The sequence below is a fragment of the Ceratotherium simum genome, chromosome 36 (genome assembly GCF_057802395.1).
Source record: "Ceratotherium simum simum isolate JZ-2026a chromosome 36, ASM5780239v1, whole genome shotgun sequence".
NCBI classification, from domain to species: domain Eukaryota; kingdom Metazoa; phylum Chordata; class Mammalia; order Perissodactyla; family Rhinocerotidae; genus Ceratotherium; species Ceratotherium simum.
Genome location: NC_141935.1, coordinates 23,984,236 through 24,011,274, shown reverse-complemented (window position 1 = coordinate 24,011,274; position 27,039 = coordinate 23,984,236). Strand labels below are relative to the sequence as shown.

General features: G+C 36.9%; 1 protein-coding gene across 1 annotated transcript in view; it reads left to right on the top strand.

Annotated features, from left to right (window-relative positions):
- LIN9 (lin-9 DREAM MuvB core complex component) overlaps positions 1–27,039 on the top strand; it is an 83,486-nt gene that overhangs the window by 38,899 nt on the left and 17,548 nt on the right. Inside the window, exons 8-11 of the mRNA XM_087424427.1 lie at positions 3,155–3,288; positions 4,936–5,055; positions 5,350–5,451; positions 9,302–9,382. Coding sequence (XP_087280553.1) covers positions 3,155–3,288; positions 4,936–5,055; positions 5,350–5,451; positions 9,302–9,382 — 437 coding nt within the window. The remainder of the gene's footprint in view (positions 1–3,154; positions 3,289–4,935; positions 5,056–5,349; positions 5,452–9,301; positions 9,383–27,039) is intronic.

The window sequence follows — 27,039 nt, the reverse complement described above, 5'->3', positions numbered from 1 at the left end:
TGTTTTTGTTTATCTGAGAATGTCTTTGTTTCTCCTGCATTTGTGAAGAATAGGTTCACAGGATACAGAATCCTTACCTGGCAGTCTTTTTTTGTTAGCACATTGAATGTGTCCCTTTACTGCCTTCAAACCTTCATTGTTTCTGATGAGATGTACCTGTTAATTGTATTGCTGTTCTCCTGTATGTGAAGAGTCATTTTTCCCTTGATGCTGTCAGTATTCTTGCTTTGTCCTTGGATTTTGGAAGTTTCACAATGATGTGTCCAGGTGTGATACTCTATACTTATCCTACCTGGGATTCATTGAGCTTCTTGGATTGGTAGGTTAATTTTTTAATCAAATATGGAAGGTTTTCAGCCATTATTTCTTCCAGTATTTTTTTTTTTGCTTCTTTCCTTCCTTTAGGACTCTCATTACAAATATGTTAGTACACTTGACATCTTCCTACAGGTCTCTGAGTCTCTGTTCATTTTTCTTCAATCTTTTTTTCTCTCTGTTCTTTGGATTGGGTAATTTCTACTGATCTCTCTTTAAAAGGTCAGAATCCAGGCTTGCTACAATGTTCAATTGTATGTTCAATGCTAAAGTGTTCACTGATTCTTCTGCTATCTCAAATCTGCTCTTTAACTGTATAGAGTTTCCATTTGTATAGTTTTCTTTTGTATAGTTTCTGTGAGATTCCCTATTGAGTCATTGTCTTTCCTTTAATTCTCTAAACATATTTATAATATCTACTTTTGAAGTCTTTGCTAAATCTATCATCTCTGTCAGTTTCTACTTACTACACTTTTATCCTGAGTAAGAGTCATGCTTTTTTATTTAATTACTTGTCTAGTAATTGTTGGTTGAAAACTAGATATTTTTGATAATATATTCTAGCAACTCTGTAGTCTAATTTTTTTTGAGTTGTGTTTGCTTTAGTAACTTGCCTATGCAACCGCTGATGTCTCTGCTCAGGTTTTTTATTCTTATACAGTCATGTGCCACATAACAATGTTTTGGTTGGTGACAGACTGCATATACGACAGTGGTCCCATAAGATTAGTGGCGTATAGCCTAGATGTATGGTAGGCTGTACCATCTCGGTTTGTGTAAGTGCACTCTGTCATGTTTGCACAACAACAAAATTGCCTAATGACACATTTCTCAGAATGTATCCCTGTCATTAAGCGATGCATGACTGTATTTATTTTTAAGCTTGGCTTCCTGGGGGTTGCCCCTGTGTTTGCATAACTTAGTGGTCAGGCGATGACTTGGCAGAGATTGTGCTCACACATCTTAATTCAAAAAGGCCTCAGACTTATCTGTGTGTGGATTGGGAAATACCGAGTTGCTGTGAGTTTTCAAGTCATTCTTAGCTTTCACTTTTTACCAGACTCTTAGATCTTCCCCATCCATTCACATAGTTTTCCAGTTACCCAAGGAGTTATGGAGAGCTTATTTCAGCCCTTTTATGGCTCTTTTTTTTTTTTTTTTTATGGCTCTCTCGTTTCCAGGATCTCCGTGTTAAATTTCTGGCTATTCTGCCACTCATCTCAGCCAGGACTACGCCTTGAGCTTACCAAGTTGCAGATTTTTCTTATTCTTTCCTGATTGAGTTCACCACTTTTAACTGGCACAGTCACAGGTTTTTACCCACTGTCCACATCAGGTCTATCCCCTCTGGCAATGAGACTGCTGGTTTTTGTGACCAGCCGTACACTAGAAAAACCATTCTCACCAACCAAGTTGGTGGTGATGGTGGGGATGTGAATAGCCTCATGAAAAAGGGCACTAACTTCACCTGTCCTTACCTGAAGTTTTAGCAGTTTTTCAACAGTAGACGTTTCTTAATTGTTTTCTGCATTTGGTCCATTTCTAGTACCCTGAAATGGTTGTCTTGGACAGTCTTGTACAGGTTTATATTTGTCTTTTGCAGAGAAGAATCACCAACCTCTTCACTCTGCCATAACTGAAAGTCCTTTTCTATATATGTATATGTTTGTTTATTCAACTTTATTTATTACTCATATCTTCTATATACCTGTTTAATTTTCCCTAAATTGATCTGGCAAAGACTGAGAATATTTGAGTCTCCTACAATTGTGTTTTTATCAATTAATCCTTTTAAACAGTTTTTGTGCTGAATATCTGTGTTCTGTTAAAATGATAGTGTGTATTGTACTTTTTTGTCTGTATATAATGTGTCACTTTGCCTAGTTTAATGCCTTAAATGCTACTATTATATTTTTCACTCTTGCTGGGTGTTTGCTTGGATTTTCCTGATGTTATTTCAGACTGGATTTAAATAATAGAGGCACAAGAATTCATCTGTGTGAGAGGTCCCCAAGACCACCTCTAGGTTTGGTGATTCACTAGAAAGACTCAGAGTACCCAGCACATAGTTGTACTCATCACCATGGCTTATTACAGAGAAGAATACAAAACAAAATTAGCGAAGGGAAAAGGTACATGGGGCCAAAGTCCAGAGGAAACCAGGTACAAGCTTCCAAGAGTCCTTCCCTGTAGTGTCACTCCACACTTGCTTAATTCCTCCAGCAACAAGTTGTAACAACACTCGTGAAATGTTGTCTACCAGAGAAGCTCTTCAGAGACTCAGTACCCAAGATTTTTATAGGGGGCTGGTCACATAGGCACCCTCTGCCTAGCATATACAGGAATTGGAAAGCAGGTCTCCAACCTAAACCACATTATTTGCACAAACAGTGTAGGCACGGTAAACCACCTTTATTAGTATGGGAACACTGGGACCACTCTCGAATTCAACTTCCCAGTTGCCAGTCTTATAGGCAGGCTTTTCTAAGGATAGTAGTCTCAGACCTAATATATTAATTCTTTTCTGCACAGCACCCTTGTTTGTTTGTTTGTTTTTTAGTTGAACTAAGGATTTAAAACAATACCCCTTGGTTTGGTAGATATATGATTTCATTCATATATCGAATTAGGTATCAGCATTTATAGTTTCGATTTTTGTTTCAAAAAAATTTTTTGTTGTGTCTCTAAACCTAAAGTAAAGTGCATTCTCTTTTTGAAACTACTGTAGACAACAATACTGTACTTTCTACATTTTAAATCACATGCTTGGAGCAGTTTTGTATTTGACAATTCTTTGTATCTCCCAAACATCATAATGCCTTTTTGTTTCTTTTCTCAGCACGATTGCGTGGTGTTCATGATGGTCTGTTCACTGGACAAATAGATGCTGTAGATACTCTTAATGCTACTTATAGAGTGACTTTTGATAGGGCAGGGCTTGGAACTCATACCATCCCTGACTATGAAGTTCTTGTAAGTATTATTTCATAAGACATATGTGTTTTATGCCTATTAAATATGTTTTGTAGAGTTTTCTAGGAGGTTGTAACTTATGACAGAATCAGAATTTCGGGTTACAGAGGAAGAGATCCTTAGGGGTTCCCAGCCCTGCCTGCTAGACCCCTGGAGCAGAACTATACTGAAGTCTTCCACGTTTTCCAGAAGCTAGCATCCCGCTATTGTACCTCAGCCACACAGCCCTTAGTGTGACAGAACTGATCACTCCTAACTAAATAATCCGGTGGAGTAAGCTACACGACACTTTCATTCCAGCTGTTTGTGTAGTTCTCTTGCAAAATGATTTGAACAGTATGAAGTAACATAACATCTTGTGCTTCAAAATATATGTTTCCATATGTTCCTATTTTATCCTCAGAATTCTGCAGAGTGAATGTTAATTACCCCTACTTTTTGCATGATGAAACTGAGACATAAGTACGTTAAGTAATTTATTCCAGGCTCTCAAGCTGGTTTCCTGCCAGGCTGAGACTAGAATCCAGATCTTTTGAATTTCTGATATAGTCCATTAAACTACTGGACCATTATTTCATGATCTTGCTTGGTTTAGCAGTGTCATGGAAATTAAACACTTTTCTAATAAGTTAAAATAATTTTAAGAACTAATATAACTCTCTAATAAAGTTTTTAAAAAGTGAATAATGAACTTTTTATAACAAAATTATTTGCCTCTAAGCATCATGGAAATTAAATTGTTCACTTTTAGCCTCCCTTTTTTCATTTCCTTGTTATAAACTTGATTTTTTAAGGATTATGATCTTACAATTAAAAATTTCTCAGGCCAGCCTTGGTGGTTCATGGTTAAAGTTGGGTGCGCTCCACTTTGGCGGCCTGTGTTCAGTTCCTGGGCACAGAACCACACTTGTCTGTCAGTGGCCATGCTGTGGCGGTGGCTCACATAAAAAAGGAGAAAGTTTGGCAACAGATGTTAGCTCAGGGCAAATATTCCCCAGGGAAAAAAAAAAATCAAAATTTCTTTATCTCTTTAGTGTAAAAATAGGAGAATCTTCCTTTTCTGATCTGTTTAAAAACTGAGTCTTTGTTTATTGTGAGGGTTTCCTTATCAAACATACTTTTTAGAGGAGAGAAAGAAAATTTGGACTAAATATAGAGCAAAGTACACCAACCTTGTTTTTTCATTAAAGGATAAAATCTTTAAACCTCTCCTTTCAAAAAAGGAAGATTACTTTTTCTGTTTCATTAATGTGATTTCTTTTATGAGATCACCCGAATATTTCTCCCTGGCCAGATAAGAGTTGACTTTAATTACAGGAGGTGTATTCGGATAGTCTTGAACACACAGACAACCAAAGGGGGCTGTAGAACACTTGAATATTAATCTTTGATCCTCTAACTGTTTTGATCCTTTTGTCTTTTTCTTAATTCTTCTGTTTTGTGGGTTCATTATTTTCCTAGCAAAGTAGTATCTTCATACTCTGACTTAAGTTGTAGCCCTTTGATCTTTTTAGGATAATATATCCTATGATAAATCATGTCATATGAGCTAATGTATATATATCTCAAGCTGAAATATAATGTTTATAAGGCTAAAATGATTGATAAAGCTCTTCAAGTCTTGTGAACTATTCTCTTTTCCCAAAGAGTAACGAGCCTCATGAGACAATGCCAATTGCTGCCTTTGGACAAAAACAGCGGCCTTCTCGGTTTTTTATGACTCCACCACGGTTACATTATACTCCTCCTCTCCAGTCACCGATTACGGTGAGTAATAGTTTTTAAATGTCATCAGTAATTTAAATGATTATAATGAAGGTGAACTATGTTCTTTCTTATGAAGTACTCATCTATTACAGCAACTTCATGAAGTACCCACACTATTTTGAGTTGTCAGATACCAAATAAAATAAGTAAATAGTTACTTCAACTCTGGAAATATTTTCCTTTTTGTAGGATTTTTAATATAATATTAATTATAATAGAATTTGCTCTTTATCTAAAAAAAAGATACTTCTTTTGAACAGTCAATGGTTAAATGATTCCCTTTTATTCCCATAGGATAATGATCCTTTGTTAGGACAGTCACCTTGGAGAAGTAAAATTTCTGGCTCTGACACTGAAACGTTAGGTGGTTTTCCAGTAGAATTCCTTATCCAAGTGGTAAGAATTGCTCTATCTTGGCTGTTTGTTAAGAAATTCAATGTCTTTTGTGTTATTAAAGTTGAAAAGTTTTCTAGGACCAAATATTTTTACTTTTTTTTCTTTTATTGTTGTTTTTAAGAACTCTGTTTTTGGTGCCGGCCCAGTGGCGCAAGGAGTTAAGTGTGCTCGCTCCGCTTCGGCGGCCCGGGGTTTGCAGGTTCGGATCCCCTACGCGCCACTTGTCAAAGCCATGCTGTGGCGGCATCCCATATAAAGTGGAGTAAGTTGGGCACGGATGTTAGCTCAGGGCCAACCTTCCTCAGCAAAAAAAGAGGAGGATTGGCATCGGATGTTAGCTCAGGGCTGATCTTCCTCACACACACAAAAAAAGAACTCTGTTATTGCCAACAAAGCTTGAAAATAAAAACTATAACAGCCGAAAAAGACTTAGAGGTCTTTTTTGTTGGGCTTTTCTTGGATTTGGTTCTTATTATTTTGCTATGTTAAGGACTAACATTGGGGGGACTGGTGCAGTGGCATAGTGGTTAAGTTCGCGCACTGTGCTTCGGCAGCCCGGGGTTCGCAGGTTCGGATCCCAGGCGCAGACCTACACACTACTTATCACGCCATGCTGTGGCAGTGTCCCACATATAAAGTAGAGGAAGATGGGTATGGATGTTAGCCCAGGGCCAATCTTCCTCAGCAAAAAGAGGAGGATGGGCAACAGATGTTAGCTCATGGCCAATCTTCCTCACCAAAAAAAAAAAAAAAAAAGACTAACGTTGTAGCATATGCTCTGTGAAACTCTGAATCGTTAGCTGTTATAACTTACATAAGTGTAAAGGCTTTTATTTAGTAACCTCAGTGTGTCCTGCCATTATCAGTCAACTCCACAGATATGATGTGTTGGCCAGCTCTGTGGTTAGAAGGAACTTTATTTCTCTTCTGAGACTAGAAATAGCTATTCACTTGCTAAGTACTTAGTGATTAGACACTAAAAAATCTAAGCCTAAATTTAAACAAGTGTAGTATTATTATATAGAACAATTTTCCTGAATAGCCTGACTCTTAAGAATGTAATGAGCTGTTTGTTTTGAAAGTTAAATAATTTTGTTCAAATCATAGTATAATAATGTTTGCTTCATTTCCTTTCTTTTCTTTTTTTTGAAAAGAAAAACTACTTTGGTTTGGGACAGAGTCTTTATAAATAAAAATGTTTATAACATAATCTACTAAAATATTCACAGTGTTACCTTTTGCAATTGATGTTATTTTGAGGAAACGTCTTACTTATCATTTGTGTGCATGTGTGTAGCATTTTGTATTCCTCAATCATGTATGGTTAATTATCCTTGGAATGCAGAATTTCTTATGCCTTTTGGCTTCCAAAGTTAGATATTTTTATATGAAAAGTTGAAATTATGAAAAGAGCCAAGGCTTATTCCTTTTCACAAATAGGATACTTGTTTTTTGGAGTTTTTTGGGAGAGGTTTTGTTTTGTTTTGGTGAGGAAGATTGGCCCTGAGCTAACATCCATGCCCGTCCTCCTCCACTTTATATGTGGGTGACCCACCACAGCATGGCTTGATAAGCAGTGCATAGGTCTGCACCTGGGATCTGAACCTGCGAACTCTGGGCCGCCGAAGGGGAGCGTGTGAACTCAACCACTACTACACCACCAGGCCAGCCCCTGTTTTTTTGTTTTTAAAGAAATTCTTTCTTTTAAGTAGTGGAAGTAAAAACGAACCTAGTATGTCGTATTTAGACAAGTCTCTCTCTCTCTCTCTCCCCCTCCTTTCTCTCTCTCTCTCTTTCTCTCTCTCTCTCTCTGCGCACTCACGCCTGTGTGTGTGTGTGTGTGTGTGTGTGTGTGTGTGTGAGTGTGTGAGAGAGAGAGAGAGAGTGGGAGATATCCACCAGCAGAGGGAGCCAGAAGCTAAACACTACCTCACTACTTCTAAAGTATTGATATTTTTATTGATGCTTAGATGTTTGATTTCAGTGCTTAATTTTAACTTCAAAATCTATGTGTAGTGCCTAGTTGAAACACTGCTTTCATTATTATTTTAAACTAAGAGGTAAAAATAAGTCCCTTTATGTACTTCTTTTGTAATATGTAAGGTTTTATAAAACTCAGGTTTGCTCTTGTTAATATTAAGCTTTGAAGTAGATGGATATGTTTTTATCTTTTTCTGTTGCTAATTTTTTTTCTTATGACTATTAAACATCATTAAAATCATTTTGCAAGTTTCATACTTCGTAGTTTATGATGAATTTTCTTTTTGTGGGAACTTTTTATTTCCTAGGGTTAGGGATTTTGAAGAATCTAGAAAGACTGATCTACCTTCTTAGACAGGACTCAGTTTTGAAAATAATTAAAATGAAAAAGCAACACAAAACTGAAATAGAAACAAAGAAATGGGAGAGATCCTGTTGCCTTCATCTCATCTTTTACTGCTTCTAACTCTAAAGAATCACACAAATTTCCATAAAAACCCAACAACTTAGAGGAGAAGGGAGACCAGTGCAGAGCTCTGGACCTACTGAGCACTCAATAAAGTCTGTGTGAAAAAGTATGTAACATATCTCACCGGGCCCTCTGCCTGTATCAACTTAGGTTAATTTTTTGGACTTTTTTATTTAAAATTTAAGGCATGTAAAAGCAGATAGAATTGTATAATACACCTCTGTGTATCCATCATCCAGCTATAACGGTATCAACGGCTCCTGGCCACTCCTATTTCATCTATACTCCTACCCACTCTCTCCCTTTTGTGTTATTTGGAAGCAAATACCAGACATCACATCATTTATCTGTAAATATTTTATTGGATATTTCTAAGATATCAGGGCTCTTTTTTTTTTAAAGAAACATAACTGTAACACCATTTTTACATCTAAAAAGTTAACAAAAATGTTCTAATATCATCAAATATCCAGTCAGCATTCAGATTTTTTAGTTGTCTGTTACATATTGAATGCTATCTTTCCCCATTCAACTTATTAGTTGAAGAAACTGGATTATTTGTCCATAGAGTCTCCCACAGTCTGGATTTGCTGATTGACTCCTTGTGGTATCATTGAACGTGGTCTTCTGTCTTTTGTATTTCATTTAAATTGCTCAATGTTTTCATTTAAATTGCTCATAAAGAGGTTTGATTAGATTTGGATTTTTTATTTGGTTGGTTTACTTGTTATTATGTGACTACTGTTGTAGATGGTTTTGTGTTCTGGTAGACCCATACTATTTTCTCTTTTTTTGTATAATTATAAAATTAGCTGCCACTGATTATCAGTGTCTATATCCATTCATTCATTAAGATTGCAAATGGTGCTATTCTTGTTCTATCATTCCTTCTTCGTTTATTAGCTAAAATTCCCTTAATCTATTTATTTGGTTACCCGATGGTATAGTTTGTATAGAAAAGGCAGGATAAATGCTTGCCTCTTTCGTTTTCCAGTCTATAAAATAATGAGTTTGGTCACTAGGATTCTTCAACAATGGTTAGTTTTTTTAAAGTATCTATGAACGCATAGATTTTAACATACGTGTGCTTCAGTCCATTGCAGTTATTATTCTTATTGGTCCACAGTTTCCCATTTGGGGCCAGTGAAAACTTCACGACTAGCATTGTCAGACACACAGGTTGACTCCTTAGTTCTTTTGACATGTCCTGGTTCCAGTGGATTTTAAAATAGTATTTTCCTGTCAGCCAGTCAGACTTAGGAAAGAAAATGCCTATGCTATATTTATATTGAAACACTAAAATCTACTGCTAAAATATTTTAGTGAAAAATTAGAAATTGTTGTCTGATATACTTCAATGCCTCTGTTTATTCCCAAACATCTCTTCTTCTTTGTCTGTAGACCAAATTATCAAAAATTCTCATGATTAAAAAGGAACATATCAAGAAATTAAGGGAAATGAACACAGAAGCAGAAAAATTGGTAAGGTTTTTCTTTTTTCTTTGTTTACTTGTCTAATTTTAAAGTGGTGGGGAGGGCCAGTCCCAGTGGCCTAATGGTTAAGTTTGGTGCACTCTGCTTCGGCGGCCTGGGTTTGGTTCCCAGGCGCAGAGCTACACCACTTGGCTGTCAGCGGCCGTGCTGTGACAGTGGCTCACATACAAAATAGAGGAAGATTGGCAACAGATGTTAGCTCAGAGTGAAGCTTCCTCAGCACAAATGAATGAATGAATGAATGGTGGGGACTTCTATATCTAAGGATTTAAAAATATTTTATGGAAGGAAACCGTGAGATAAATGTTATTTTTTAAATCCTCATTTGCTGTCACTATCTCTTTATACCAAACACACATTAAGTAAATTAGCAGTGCATTGCAGTTCATTACCCTAGACCCCATTATGCCACTGACTGTACAGTTGAATAGGATTAATGGATATATGAGGTCTTTGACAGTTTGTGCAGGTGTAGAATCCCTAGCATTGGTACCTCTGACTAAGGAAGACATATTAACAGAAGTTATTAAAAGTGATTCTGAATAAATAAATCAGGAAATATATAAGTTGGCATCTTCAAATTATGTTGACAGTTTATATCCTGTTTTATTTGATGAGTCCAAAAATATGAGTTAATTTTATTCATAGGAGAGTATTATCAGAGTTTAAAAAAATGTAAAAAAATATTTATTAAGAAAGTTTTTGAATTGTGTTGAAAGTCATAACTTGCTTATGGATTTGTAGGATGGCGAATAGATTTCATCTCAACTACCATATCCAATTGATTGACAATGGCTGCATGGAAGTATGAACGTAAGGGAGAGCTCAGTGACTGGGCTCGGGGGGGGGGGGGGGGTGGGTGGCGAAGTGCTGCAGCTAATTACTAATACCTGTCAGGAGTGCAGGAGTAGAGAGTCATAGCATTAGTCATCTCTGATAGGGAATGGTTTAAGGGCTAGGTGTGGGTAAACAGCTGGACAAGTAGATACCTGACTGAATGAAGAATGATCCTGTTTTAGAATTCTGGAATTTTTTATCTGAACATGACTTTGAATTATTTAATTTGAGCCCATCATTTTATAGAATTGGAAACGGAAGACAAAAGATGTCAAGGGATTTCAGTCTAAGATCATACTGCTATTTTTAGTAGTACAGATACCAAAACAGCCTTCTTAGTCCCAGTTTAACTCATTTAGGCATGATACGAAATTAGTATTGTCAGATACACAGCTATCAAAGATTGGAAAAAAATTAGCCATAACATTGCCATTACGTATCCTAAACATAAAAATGTATGTGTTTGGTTCTTTCCTACTGGACTATAATTCTTTTTTTTTTTTTTTTTTGTGAGGAAGATCAGCCCTGAGCTAACATCCATGCTAATCCTCCTCTTTTTTGCTGAGGAAGACTGGCTCTGAGCTAACATCTATTGCCAATCCTCTTCCTTTTTTTCCCCAAAGCCCAAGTAGATAGTTGTATGTCATAGTTGCACATCCTTCTAGTTGCTGTACATGGGACTCAGCCTCAGCATGGCCGGAGAAGCAGTGCATCGGTGCGCGCCCGGGATCTGAACGCAGGCCGCCGGTAGCGGAGCACGTGCACTTAACCGCTAAGCCACGGGACCGGCCCTGGACTATAATTCTTATCTTGGTTTCTATCAGTTCTGCTTCTACCCTTTTTTCTATGCCTTTTCAATGCTCTCCCACTACATTTCCTCTGATCACTTTATCATCTCTTCCATCTTTATGCATAATCAAATTATTTCACTTTCATATCACTAGCTAGGACTTTTCTCTGTGTCTGAGTTCCACGCCTTGAAGTATTGGGCTTGCCTTAGCCTGCACAGTGTTACCTACTTTTAAATAGAGGGTTGTTTTGATGTTGGCTTGGCATCTTGGCATGCGAGAACTCTGCAGAAGTCTAGTTGGCTTGATATGTTTTATCACTTGTTTTGTTTTATTTATGATTAAAAATAATTCCCATTGTAAAGATTCAAATAGGGACCGGCACGCTGGCGCAGCAGTTAAGTGCGTGTGCTCCGCTTGGGCAGCCTCAGGGTTTGCAGGTTTGGGTCCTGGGTGTGCACTGATGCACCGCTTGTCAGGCCATGCTGTGGTGGCGTCACATATAAAGTAGAGGAAGATGGGCACGGATTAGTTAGTCCAGGGCCAATGTTCCTCAGCAAAGAAGAGGAGGATTGGCATCGGATGTTAGCTCAGGGCTGATCTTCCTCACAAAAAATAAACAAATAAATAAATAAATAAAAATTCAAATATTGTAAAACTATTTAATGAGGAAAACGGTAGTTCTTTATAATGCCTCCCCCATAGATAAATATTATTTAGTTTAGCATTTGCTATAAATATGTTTATATGTTTAGCATACTGATTTCTTCTTCTATGCATATACTATCATGTGATTTTGGAAATTATTTTCTAACAAAAATGGAATCTCAGTCTTTTAAAATTTCTGTATTGTACCATAATTTAAATAATCTATTAATGGATATACGGTTTTTCCATTATTTTACTAAGATAGTGCCACAGTGAATATCCTTGTCCATGTAGTTTTGTATGTTTGTTCATGTCTATCTGTAAGATAAAGTCTTAGAAAGTGGAGCGGCTGGGCCAAAGTGTATGAACATTTTAAAGATTTAATGAAACTTCTAATTTAAGATGGAAGGCTGAACACATATTTTCTTCCTATCCCTCATAATTCCACACAAAATAAGAAGTGCAAAAAAAAAATAAATAGAATAAATGGAAGCAGACCACTTAACAATGTATGAAAGATTTTTTAAAATTTCACGATGTGTTTTTGGATGAAACAAAAACCTTGTCTAAAAGAGGCTGCATGTTGGAACCCTGAAGAAGCTCTAGGCCTGGAGTTGCAACTATGCTGGAGGAGTGCAGAAGTGAGATGCAGTATAAAAAAGGACTCAATTCGGAGTGACATCAGCATTGTGGCGGAGTGAGCTTTCCCATTAACTCTTCCCCTGATAAGATACAACAAAAGGAACAGTCACAGACCAAGAATGGAATCCCAGACAGTGAAAAGCTAGATCGGAAAGATCCACACTGCCACACATCTGAGAGTGGAACTGCTGGGCCCCCGGAGGAAGTGGGAAGAGGTAAGGAGAACTCCTCTCCCTCCCCATCAGATCAGCGATCCTGGGCCTCTCGGCTCCCAGAGAGCGGGGAGGGGCGGCCCTTGGCGGGTAAACCGTAGCTCTTCGGGCTCTCTCAGCCAGTGGGAAATTCCCACACAGAGGACTCAGAAGAGCCACAGGGCTGCCATCAACATCTGAGCACCCCAGAGAGCGGATAACGAGGGGTGAACGAGAAGCCCCCCACACCAGGGACCCAGAGGGCAAAAGAGAGAGCTCCCCCCTCCCCGCAAACCGGACCCTGCAGCTCAGCCGACCAGACTACACCAAGCTATCTGCGGCAGACCAGATCAAGCGATCCGACCCGCGAATCGCAGCAGAAAAACCGAGGATCGCAGCGGAAAAACCGCGGCAGAGTGCAGGGGGCTTAGATTACACAGCCCTTTACCACCACACAGTGGCAGCGGGTGGAAATTGCAACCAGAGATTTCCAGGATGAGGAAAAACAAAGCCAACGCAGGAACCACGATGCAAAGATATATGAAATCACCAGACCAGAAACAAAATGACAAGCACCCAGAAACCAACCCCGAAGACACAGAAATCCATAATCTGAACGACAGAGATTTGAAAATAGCTATCATAAAAACACTCAACGAAATACGAGACAACACAGACAATTCAATGAGATTAGGAGTTTCTTCACAAAAGAGATTGAAATCATAAAGAAAAACCAATCAGTGCTGATGGAGATGAAGAACACAATGGAGGAGATAAAGGAGGATCTGGAATCTTTAAAGAACAGAGCTGACAATATGGAGGAAAGAATTAGCATTTTAGAGGATAGGAATACAGATATGCTCCAGATGGAAGAGGAGAGAGAAGTAAGACTAAAAAGAAATGAAGAAAGTATCCGAGAGATATCTGACTCTATTAGGAAATGTAACATAAGAATTGTAGGTATTCCTGAGGGAGAAGAGAGGGAAAGAGGAACAGAGGGCCTATTCAAGGAAATAATAGCTGAGAATTTCTCAAATCTGGGGAAGGAGCAGGAAATACCAGTAAGTGAAGCCAACAGGTCACCTAAATATATTAACAGACAAAGGCCCTCTCCACGACACCTAGTGGTAAGGCTAGCCAGGGTCAACGACAAAGAAACAATTTTAAGGGCAGCTAGACAAAAACAAAAAATAACGTACAAAGGAACTCCCATCAGGCTCTCAGTGGATTTCTCAACAGAAACTTTACAGGCTAGGAGAGACTGGAATGATATATTCAAAATACTGAAAGACAAAAACTTTCAGCCAAGAATACTCTATCCAGCAAAAATATCCTTCAAATATGATGGAGAAATAGTAACTCTCCCAGATAAACAAAAGCTAAGGGAGTTCATGGCCACGAGACCCCCACTACAAGAAATACTCAAGAAGGCCCTCAGGCCTGAAAAAAAGAAGAGAAAGGGAATACAAAGCTTGGAGCAAGGAGAAAAATAGGTAGATAAACTCAGAAAAATAGTATATCTTTACTGGAATAGGTTAGCAACCACTTAAATACTAAATTCAAAGATCAAAGGAAGGAATTCACCAAAAATAAATTTAACCTCCACTATAAACACACACCCGCAACACAAGATAGAATAAGGTATAACAAGAACGACTTAGAAGGGGAAGAGGAAAGTGATTGAATTGACTTCATATAAGGAAATAGGAGGCCATCAGATAATGGAATATCTCATACACAAGATTTTTTACGCAAACCTCAAGGTAACCACTAAACAAATAATCAAAACAAAACCACATATGATAAACAAAGAGAAAACTAGAAGAGTCATAAGACAGAACAACCAAACTGAATTGGCAGTCGGAAACAAATGGGACAAGAAACAAAGGAAACGCAAAAGAACCAGAAAATAAGTGACAAAACAGCAACATTAAGCCCTCATATATCAATAATTACCCTAAATGTAAATGGATTGAACTCTCCAATCAAAAGATACAGAGTGGCAGGATGGATTAAAAAGCAAGACCCAACAATATGCTGCCTCCAGGAAAAACGCCTCAGCACTAAAGACAAGCACAGGCTCAGAGTGAAAGATTGGAAGACAGTACTCCAAGCTAATGGCAAACAAAAGAAAGCAGGTGTTGCCATACTCATATCAGACAAAGTAGACTTCAAGATAAAACAGGTTAAGAAAGACAAAGAAGGGAAATTATAATGATAAAAGGGACACTCCATCAAGAAGACATATCACTTATAAATATATATGCACCCAACATAGGAGCACCAATGTACATTAAGCAACTATTAACAAACCTAAAAGGAGACATTAACAACAACACGATAATAGTAGGGGATCTTAATACCCCACTTACATCAATGGATAGATCATTCAGACAAAAAGTCAATGAAGAAACAGTAGATTTAAGTGAAAAACTGGACGAGATGGACCTAGTAGACATATACAGAGCACTCCGTCCAAAAACAGCTGACTACACATTCTTCTCAAGTGCGCATGGAACATTCTCTAGGATAGACCATATGTTGGGAAACAAAGCAAGCCTCAATAAATTTAAGAAGATTGAAATCATAACAAGCATCTTTTCAGACCATAAGGCTATGAAACTGGAAATGAACCATGAAAAAAAAACTGGGAAAGTGACAGAAATGTAGAGATTAAACAACATGCTACTGAACAACCAATGGATCATTGATGAAATTAAAGGAGAAATCAAAAACTATCTGGAAACAAATGAAAATGATAATATGCCATATCAAACCATATGGGATGCAGCAAAAGTGGTCCTGAGAGGGAAACTCATAGCGATACAAGCCCACCTTAACAAACAAGAAAAAGCCCAAATAGGCAACCTTAAATTACACCTAACAGAACTAGAAAAAGAAGAACAAACAAAGCCCAAAGCCAGCAGAAGGAGAGAAATAATAAAAATCAGAGCAGAAATAAATGCAATTGAGACCAAAAAAACAGTAGAAAGGATTAATGAAGCAAAGAGTTGGTTCTTCGAGAAGATAAACAAAATCAACAAACCCTTAGCCAGGCTTACTAAGAAAAAAAGAGAAAAGGCTCAAGTAATGAAAGAGGAGAAATTACAAGGGATACCATGGAAATACAGAGGATTATAAGAATACTATGAGAAATTATATGCCTACAAATTGGGCAATCTAGAAGAAATGGATAAATTCTTAGACTTATACAACCTCCCAAAACTGAACCAAGAAGAAATGGAGAATCTGAGTAGACCAATAACAAGTAAAGAGAGTGAAATAGTAATCAAAAACCTCCCAAAAAATAAAAGTCCAGGACCAGACGGCTTCTCCAGTGAATTTTACCAAACATTCAAATAAGATTTAATACCCATCCTTCTCAAACTATTCCAAAAAATAGAGGAAGATGGAACACTTCCTGAATCATTCTACGAGGCCAATATCACCCTGATACCAAAGCCAGACAAACACAATACAAAGAAAGAAAATTACAGGCCAATATCGCTGATGAACATTGATGCAAAAATTCTCAACAAAATATTGGCAAACCAAATACAACAATACATTAAAAAGATCATACACCATGATCAAGTGGGATTTATACCAGGGATGCAGGGATGGTTCAGCATCCGCAAATCAATCAATGTGATACATCACATCAACAAAACAAAGAAGAAAAACCACATGGTCATCTCAATAGATGCAGAGAAGGCATTTGACAAGATACAACATCCATTTATGATAAAAACTCTCAACAAAATGGGAATAGAAGGAAAGTACCTCCACATAATAAAGGCTATTTATGACAAACCCACAGCCAACATCATACTCAATGGGGAAAGACTGAAAGCCATTCCTCTGGGAACAGTAACGAGGCAGGGCTGATCACTCTCACCACTCCTGTTCAACATAGTACTGGAGGTTTTGGCCAGAGCAGTTAGGCAAGAAAAAGGAATAAAAGGAATCCAAATAGGTAACAAAGAAGTGAAACTCTCACTATTTGCAGATGACATGATTGTATATGTAGAAAACCCTAAAGAATCTGTTGGAAAACTATTAGAAACAATCAACAACTACAGCAAAGTTGCAGGGTACAAAATCAATCTACAAAAATCAGTTGCATTTCTGTATGCTAATAATGAACTAACATAAAGAGAGCTCAAAAAGATAATACCATTTACAATTGCATCAAAAAGAATAAAATACCTAGGAATAAATCTTACCAAGGAGGTGAAGGACCTATACAATGAGAACTACAAGACATTATTGAAAGAAATCCATGACGACATAAAGAAATGGAAAGATATCCCATGTACGTGGATTGGAAGAATAAACATAGTTAAAATGTCTATATTACCTAAAGCAATCTACAGATTCAATGCAATCCCAATCAGAATCCCAATGACATTCTTCACAGAAATAGAAAAAAGAATACTAAAATTTATATGGGGCAACAAAAGACCCCGAATGGCTAAAGAAATCCTAAGAAAAAAGAACAGAGCAGGAGGCATCACAATCCCTGACTTCAAAACATACTACAAAGCAATAGTAATCAAAACAGCATGGTACTGGTACAAAAACAGACACACAGATCAATGGAACAGAATTGAAAGCCCAGACATAAAACCACACATATACGGACAGCTAATTTTCGACAAAGGAGCTAAGAACATACAATGGAGAAAGGAAAGTCTCTTCAATAAATGGTGTTGGGAAAACTGGACAACCACATGCAAAAGAATGAAAGTGGACCATCTGCTATCGCCATTCACAAAAATTAACTCAAAATGGATCAAAGACCTGAAGGTGAGACCTGAAACTATAAAACTCATAGAAGAAAATATAGGCAACACACTATTTGACATTGGTCATAAAGGAATCTTTTCGGATGACATGCCTACCCAGACTAGGGAAACTAAAGAAAAAATAAACAAGTGGGACTTTATCAGATTAAAGAGCTTTTATAAGACAAATGAAACCAGAATCAAGATGAACAGACAACCAACCAGCTGGGAGAGAATATTTGCAAAACATACATCTGACAAGGGGTTGATCTCCATAATATATAAAGAACTTACACAACTGAACAACAAAAAACCAAACAACCCAATCAAAAAATGGGCAGAGGAAATGAACAGACACTTCTCCAAGGAAGATATATAGATGGTCAATAGGCACATGAAACGATGCTCAACATCACTACTCATCAGGGAAATGCAAATCAAAGCAACACTAAGATACCACGTCACGCCCGTTAGAATGGCTATAATCACCAAGACAAAAAAACAAGTGTTGAGAGGATGTGGAGAAACAGAAACCCTCATACACAGCTGGTGGGAATGCAAACTGGTGCAGCCTCTATGGAAAACGGTATGGAGATTCCTCAAAGAATTAAAAATAGAGATGCCCTATGACCCAGCCATCCCACTACTGGGAATCTATCCAATGAACCTGAAATCAACAATCCAAAGAGGCTCATGCACCCCTATGTTCATTGCAGCATTATTCACCATAGCCAAGAAGCGGAAGCAACCTAAGTGTCACTCGTCTGACGATTGGATTAAGAAAATGTGGTGTATATATACAATGGAATACTACTCAGCCATAAAAAAAGACAAAATCGTCCCATTTGCAACAACATAGATGGGCCTGGAGCGTATTATGTTAAGTGAAATAAGCCAGAAAGAGAAAGACAAACACGGTATGATCTCACTCATATGTGAAATATAAACCAACACATGGACAGAGAAAACTGTACTGTGGTTACCAGGGGCATTGGGGGTGGAGGGTGGGCACAAGGGGTGAAGGGAGTCATATATATGGTGATGGACAAACAAAAATGCACAACCCAAAATTTCACAATGTTAAAAACCATTAAAACATCAATAAAAAAAATTACCCACTTCAATTTGGTAACAAACTCAAAATACAAAAAAGGATAATTTGTGACAACAAAAACATAGAAGGGGAAGAGGAAAATGATCAAACCTGCATAGGCTAATGAACATAAGATGCTATCAGCAGAAAAAAGATTATCTCATCTATGAGATCTTTTATTTTTTTTATTGCGGTAACATTGGTTTATAACATGAGATCTTTTATACAAACTTCATGGTAACCACAAAACAAAAAATCAGAGTCACAAAACGTAAAAAAAGAGGAAACTCAGAAACACATCACAGAAAACCACCAAACTGAAATGCCAGACAGAAATACAAGGAAAAAGAAACAATGGAAATATAGAACAAGCAGAAAACAAAAGGTAAATGGCAATATTAAGCCTTCATATGTTAATTATCACTCTAAACGTAAATGGATTGAATTCACCCATCAAAAAACACAGGCTGGATGGATTAAAAAACAAGACCCAACAATATGCTGCCTCCAAGAGACCCATCTCAACTCTAAAGACAAACATTGGCTCAGAGTCAAGGGATGGCAGATGATACTCCAAGCAAATGGCAACCAAAAGAAAGCGGGTGTAGCTAAACTAGTATCAGACAAAATAGACTTCACACCAAAAAAGGTAATGAGAAACATCGATAGACATTATATAATGATAAAAGGGACATTCCACTAAGAAGACATAACATTTATAAATATATTTACACCTAAATAGGAGCACCAAAGTATATGAAGCAACTATTAACAGACCTAAAGGGAGAAATTGACAACAACACAATAATAGTAGGGGACTTTAACAGCCCACTTACATCAGTGAATAGATCAATCAGACAGAAAGTCAACAAGGAAACAGTGGCCTTAAATGAAACATGAGACCAGATGGACTTAATAGATCTGTATAGAGCATTCCATCCAAAAGCAGCAGAATACACATTCTTCTCAAGTGCACAGGGAACATTCTCAAAGATAGACCATATGTTGGGAAACAAAACAAGCCTCAATAAATTTAAGAAGTTTGAAATCATATCAGGAAGCTTTTCCGATCACAGTGATAGATCAGAATCAACTACAAGAAGAAAGCTGTGGGGCCGGCCCAGTGGCGCAAGCGGTTAAGTGCGCACACTTTGCTGTGGCAGCCCGGGGTTTGCCGGTTCAGATCCTGGGCACGCACCAACGCACCGCTTGTCAAGCCATACTGTGGTGGCGTTCCGTATAAAATGGAGGAAGATGAGCATGGATGTTAGCCCAGGGCCAGTCTTCCTCAGCAAAAAGAGGAGGATTGGCAGATGTTAGCTCAGGGCTGATCTTCCTCACACAAAAAAAAGAAAGCTGGAAGAGTCACAAATATGTGGAGACTAAACAACATGCTCCTGAACAACTATTGGACCAATGAAGAAATCAAAAGAGAAATAAAGAAAATACTTGGAGACAGATGAAAATGAAAACACAACATGCCAAACCTTTATGGGCATAGCAAAAGTGGTACAATTCAGGCCTACCTGAAGAAACAAGAAAAATCTCAAATAAACAATCTAACATTATACCTAAAAGAACTAGAAAAAAGAACAAATGAAGCCCAAAATCAGTAGAAGGAAGGAAATAATAAAAATCAGGGTGGAAATAAATGAAATAGAGACTAAAAAGACAATAGAAAGGATCAGTGAAACTAAGAGCTGGTTCTTTGATAGGATAAACAAAATTGACAAACCCTTAGCTAGACTCACAGAAAAAAAGAGAAGGCTCCAATAGATAAAATCAGAAATGAAAGAGGAGAAATTACAACGGATACCACAGAAATACGAAGGATTATAAGAGAATATTCTGAAAAGCTATACACCAACAAATTGGATAACCTAGAAGAAATGGATAAATTCTGAGAATCATATACAACCTCCCAAAACTGCATCAAGAAGAAACAGAATCTGAATAGACTATTCACAAGTAAAGAGATTGAAACAGTAATCAAAAACTGCCCAAAAAACAAGTCCAGGACCAGACAGCTTCTCTGGTGAATTCTTCCAAACATTTAAAGAAGATTTAATGCCCATCCTTCTCAAACTTCCAAAAAATTGAAGAGGACAGGACACTTCCTAACTCATTTTACAAGGCCAATATTACCCTGATACCAAAACCAGACAAGGACAACACAAAAAGGGAAAATTACAGTCCAGTGTTGCTGTTAAACATAAGTGCAAAAATCCTCAACAAAATATTAGCAAATCAAATACAACAATACATTAAAAGGATCATATACTACAATCCAGTGGGATTTATTCCAGGGATGCAAGGATGGTTCGACATCTGCAAATCAATCAGTGTGATACACCACATTAATAAAATGAAGAATAAAAATCACATGATCATCTCAATAGATGCAGAGAAAGCATTTGACAAGATTCAGCATCCATTTATGATAAAAACTCGCAATAGAATGGGTACAGAAGGAAAGTACCTCAACGTAATAAAGGCCATATATGACAAACCCACAGCCAACATCATACTCAACGGTGAAAAACTAAAAGCTGTTCCTCTAAGAACAAGACCAAGACAAAGATGCCTACTCTCGCCACTCTTATTCAACATAGTATGGGAAGTTCTAACCAGAGCAATTAGGCAAGAAAAAAAAATAAAAGTTATCCAAATTGGAAAGGAAGAAGTAAAACTGTCACTGTTTGCAGATGACATGATTCTATATATAGAAAACCCTAAAGAATCCACCAAAAAACTATTAGAAATAATTGACGAATACAATAAAGTTACAGGGTACAAAATCAACATGCAAAAATCTGTAACATTTCTATACACTAACAACAAACTAGCAGAAAGAGAAATCACGAATACAATCCCATTTAGAATCGCAACAAAAAGAATAAAATACCTAGGAATAAATTTAACCAAGGAGGTGAAAGCCTGTGTACTGAAAACTATAAGACATTATTGAAACAAGTTGAAAAAGACATGAAGAAATGGAAAGATAGTCCGTGCTTTTGGATAGGAGGAATTAACATAGTTAAAATGTCCATATTACCTGAAGCAATCTACAGATTCAGTGCAATCCCAATCATATTCAGCAATCCCAATACTATTCAGCTATAAAAAAAAAGATGAAATCTTGCCATTTTCGACAGCATGGATGGGCCTTGAGGGTATTATGCTAAGCGAAATAAGTCAGACGGAGAAAGACAGTTACCATATGACTTCACTCATGTGGAAGATAAACAGACACACAGGGAGAACAGATTGCTGGTTACCATAGGGGAAGGGGCTAGGGGAGGGTGAAAGGGGTAAAAGAGCACATGTGTATGGCAATAGATGGAAACTAGACTTTTGGTGATGAACAAGATGAAGTCTATACAGAAGTCGAAATATAATGATGTACACCTGAAATTTATATAATGTTATAAACCAGTGTTACCTCAATAAAACAATTTTTTTTAAGTAATAGGAATCAAAAATAAAAATAAAACTTGACCACAAAAAAACTACAACTCCAGATGAATTCTTCCAAACCAATGAATTCAACCAAGTGTTTACTGTTAACGTCAACTCTCAAAAACCTCTTCTAGGGAATAGAAAAAAACTAGAACACTTTCCAATTAAGTTTATAATGCTTGTACAATTTGATATAAAAACCTAACGAAGATGTTTTAAAGATTTTATTTATTCATTTTTTTCCCCCCAAAGCCCCAGCAGATAGTTGCATGTCATAGGTTCACATCCTTCCAGTTGCTGTACGTGGGACTCGGCCTCGCGCTGGACGGAGAAATGGTGCCTTGGGGCGCGCCCGGGATCCGAACCCAGGCCGCCAGCATCAGAGCGCGCGCACTTAACCGCTAAGCCACAGAGCCAGCCCCGAAGATGTTTTAAAAGAGAAGAATTACTAGCCAATCTCATTCATGAACATAGGCAGGAATCCTAAACAAAATATTAACAAATGAGAATGTTAGTATATATTAAAAAAGGGACATCATCACAGCCGAATAGAGTTTATTCCAGGAATGTAAGGGTGGTTTTACATTCAGAAATAATAAATGGAGTCCAGAGACACAGAAGATGATGATGGTCTCCACAGACAAATTACAAAAACAGAATATAAAGCCTGGCAACTAGAATGACCTAAATATCCAGAAGCTCCTCCATTAGTTAGATTTGTAAGAAATTTTAATATAGATAGAATATTTCCAGTGAGATGGTGGATTCACAGACCATAGCAGTGTTAGCAACATGGCAACTTCATACAGCATTAAAACATTACTTCAAGAGCTAGGAAGTCTAATGACATCCAAAGAAAATATGAAACTTCCACAGGCATCAAAAGAACAAACATACAACAAGTGATTTTAGAGGATCTCCAACTTGTCTCAAATCAGTAACCTTCTACTCATTCATGTTAATATCTTGATTGAGTATTACAGTACAAAACAGTCAAACATTTAATAAAATAATTCCAACTGGTAAATATGACCTGGTCATTAGTAATAAAATATTTAAAACATGTACACTTATTATGTTTTCAGACAGCAGGAGGAAAAATATACCACAATATTTTTTCTCACATCAAGGCACTGTCATTTAAACATAAACCTGGAATTCAGGTTTACATGATAGGATCAAGGCAAGAAGTATCAGATTGCTATGGAATAATATATGTTTTCAAAAGAAGGAAAAGCATAAATCACATGCTCGCTTAGTCAAAGAGTTGAAATTTTGGGGCCAGCCGGGTGGCGCAAGTGGTTGAGTGCACGTGCTCTGCTGCAGCGGCCCGGGGTTTGCCAGTTTGGATCCCAGGTGTGCACCGATGCACCGCTTGTCGAGCCATGCTGTGGCAGCGTCCCATATAAAGTGGAGGAGGATGGGCATGGATGTTAGCCCAGGGCCAGTCTTCCTCAGCAAAAAGAGGAGGATTGGCAGGTGTTAGCTCAGGGCTGATCTTCCTCACAAAAAAAAGGGGGGCGGGGTTGAAATTTTAATTGTTTAAAGTAGCAAGTAAAATGAACGCTATTGCTAACCATGTTGATTTTTGAAAAGATGCTAACTTCTAATCAAGAGTATGTTCAGGATTGTTTCGATGCCTGTATTTATTAAAAACAAATGGTGAGGGCTGGCCCGGTGGCATAGTGGTTAAGTTTGTGCACTCTGCTTTGGCAGCTCGGGGTTCACGGGTTTGGATCCTGGGCGCAAACCTACACAGTGCTTGTCAAGACATGCTATGGCAGCGTCCCACATACAAAATGGAGGAAGACTGGCAACAAATGTTAGCTCAGGGCCAGTCTTCCTCAGCCAAAAAATGAAAATAAAAACAAACAAATGGTGGATGACTTCACTTATATATGGAATCTAAAAGACAAAACAAATAAACAGACAAAGGAAAACAGAGACAGGCTTATAGATACAGAGAACAAACTGATGGTTGCCAGAGGGGAGGGGACTTGGGGGTGTCAGGCAAAATAGGTGAAGGAGATTAAGAAGTACAAACTTCCAGGTATAAACAAGACGTGGGGATGTCATGTACGGCATAGGGAATATAGTCAATAATATTGTAATACCTTTGTATGGTGACAGATGGTAACTGGACTTATTGTGATCATTTCGTAATGTATGTAAATATCAAATCACTATGATGTATACTTGAAACTAATGTGATATTGTATGTCAGTTATACTTCAATAAGAAAAAGTTTAAAATAAAAAAATAGTGGAGAGGGATGGATTTCTATTCAGAGTAGCTCCTTTGTATTACATGTAACAAACATGGTAAATATTTGTTTATAACCTTTGTTTGACAAACCATACCCTTAAGTTTAAGTGGAATCATCAAAAAGGAAATAGTTGTATGATACGTAATTTTGAGATTTGTCTTAAAATGAAAATAAAATGTAGAAAGTATCCTCAGAGACTGTGCCATTTCTATTATATCGCTGTAATATGTGTACAATGCGTTGTAGAGGTAGTAAAAATCAAATTATGTTTTTTAATCTTAACACACCTATTATTTATCCTATTTTGTATATTACTTGTGAATTGGAAGTTTGCAAAATATTTCAGGGACAAAAACAACTTATTCAATTAGTTTAATTCCTTCTTTGCAGAATGAAGAATCCAGGTATTATAGTGTGAGATTTTATTTTTAATATCTTCAGAACTATTATTAAAAAAAACCTTCATAGCAATTCTTTCATATTTCTGGATTACCAGTTTTCTTGGTATACATTCCATTTGTTCCTTATCACATCTTTTCCCTTATTTTTTTGCGAAGCTTCAGATTAATGACATTGAACTAACTGAACATTTACATTGTTAATCCCAAGTGTTTTTAGCACTAACTAGGAGTAATTTTATCTACTCTATCCACTTGGCCTCTGTCCTAATAAATATTTCATTTTATTTAATTAATTTAACTTAATTTTGAAGTTGAAAGCTAATTTATGTTCTCTTTTTACCAAAATGACCTGAGTAGTTCCTTGGTTTTGACCCCAAAGGACTGGACATACTTCTTTGCTCAAAGTATATTTTCTTATGGAATTTATAAAGAAAATAGAACCTTGGTCTGATAAAGTCTCCTTTAATTTTGGAAAGCTTAATTGTTTATCTCATACTTTACCCACCAAAAGCAAACTAAAGCCAAAGTAGTCAAAATATGAAATTAGATGTTCAGACTTTCAATTTGTAAAGTGAAGGTGGGGGGACTACTTTAGATTATATTAAAATACTTTAGTCACTTTTATGATACAACAAGGACAAATTTCTCAATCGTATACCTGAGAAGTCTGTATTAAGTTCATTCAGACTTAAAGCTTTGAGCTACCTTTTCTTGGTCAAATTATATGCTATATTAAAGTCAATGAAAGTTTGTCTAAGCTTATTAATTTCAATCTGCCTTTTCTATTTTGGATTATTCAAATATTTTTAAGATACATATACAGAGCATTCACATACAAATGAATAGTGCATGTGGATTAATATAGATTTGAATTGCCTCAGCACTATATAAAAGTAGATATTGAACTGTCAGTCTCTAATAATTGCTTTTCCACTTTGAAAATTTGTCTTGTCATACGTGGACATTAATAATAATTCAAGAATAGGAAAGGGGATTTATCCCTGAGAGTTCTGTCTTACCCATTTTTAAGACCATGTATTAGTAATTCTGGGAAACTCTGGATACTGTGCTCTCTGTGCTCCTTGCTTCTCTCATATCCACCACCATGAAAGTTTGTCTTTTCTTGCCCTGAATATGTTGTCAGAATTGTCCTCATCATGTTTGTTAGACTTCTTTTATTTTTGGGATTATGGATCTCTGCGGAACTCTACTTACCAGTTAACCAGTCTTCAAAGTAGAATCCATTTTGTGTGTCACACTCAACCTGTATGTGGCAACTTAAAGCACACTAGTTGATTACAAGGGGAATTGGTAGAAAACCATGCTTACTTATAGTAACATATTTAAAAGGACAGGTTCTTTTTATAGCACCTTTATTGTGATATTATTCACATACCATACAATTCACCCATTTATAATAAGTGGACAATTTTAGTTTACAGTTCAATTCACAGCTGTGCAGCCACCATTACAATCAATTTTAAAGCATTTTCGTCATCCCCCAAAGAAACCCTGTATCTTTTAGCAGTCACTCCTCATTTCCCCTCATCCTCCCCTAACTAGGCAACCACTGATCTAATTTCTGTCCACCTATTCTGGACATTTAATGTAAATAGAATCCTGCAATATGTGATCCTTTGTGACAATTCTTTCATGTAGCATAATGTTTTGAAGACCTATCCATGTTGTATCATGTATCAGTACTTCTTTTTATTGCCAAATAGTATTCTATTGTATGGATATACCACATTTTATCCATTCATTAGTTGATAGGAATTTGGGTTGCTTCCACTTTTTGGCTGTTATGAGTAAGGCTACTATGAAGGTTTGTGTACAAGTTTTTGTGTAGACATATGTTTTCATTTCTCTTGAGTATATACCTAGAAGTGAACTTGCTGAGTCGTATGGTAACTCTATGTTTAACCTTTTGAGGAACTGCGAGGCTACTGTCTAAAAAGAAAACAGATCTGATGCAATTTTTATCTGTTTTGTAAAGTGGCCAAGCTTGTAAAAGTGTAGATTATTAACCTTTAAATTAACTAAAAAATTGCCTTAGATATTTGTTTAAAAGACCAGCAGGTAAGACTCTTGAAGATAATCATGTATTAATGAAAAAAAATTTTAAATGTAATTTACCACATTAAGAAAGTAAAGACAATCCACAAGATCATCTTAATAGATGCAGAAAACCATCTTACAAAATTGAACATCCCTTCGTGGTGGAAAAGCAAATACTCTTATCAAACTACGACTAGAAATGAATTTTTTTAATCCAATAGAGAATATTTACCAAAAACCTTACAAGAGATATCATACTTCTTAGTGAAGTGTTAAAAACTTGAAGATGGGGAATGAGATAAGAGTGCCTTCTATCACAGTTTCTGTTCAGCGTATACTGGAGGTCCTTGCCAGTGTAATAAAGCAAGAAGAAGAAGTAAGAGCTGTAAAGATTGGAAAGGAAGAGTAAAACTGTTTCATTCACAGATGATGTGGAGATATACCTAGAAAAATGTAAAAGAATCTGCAGATAACT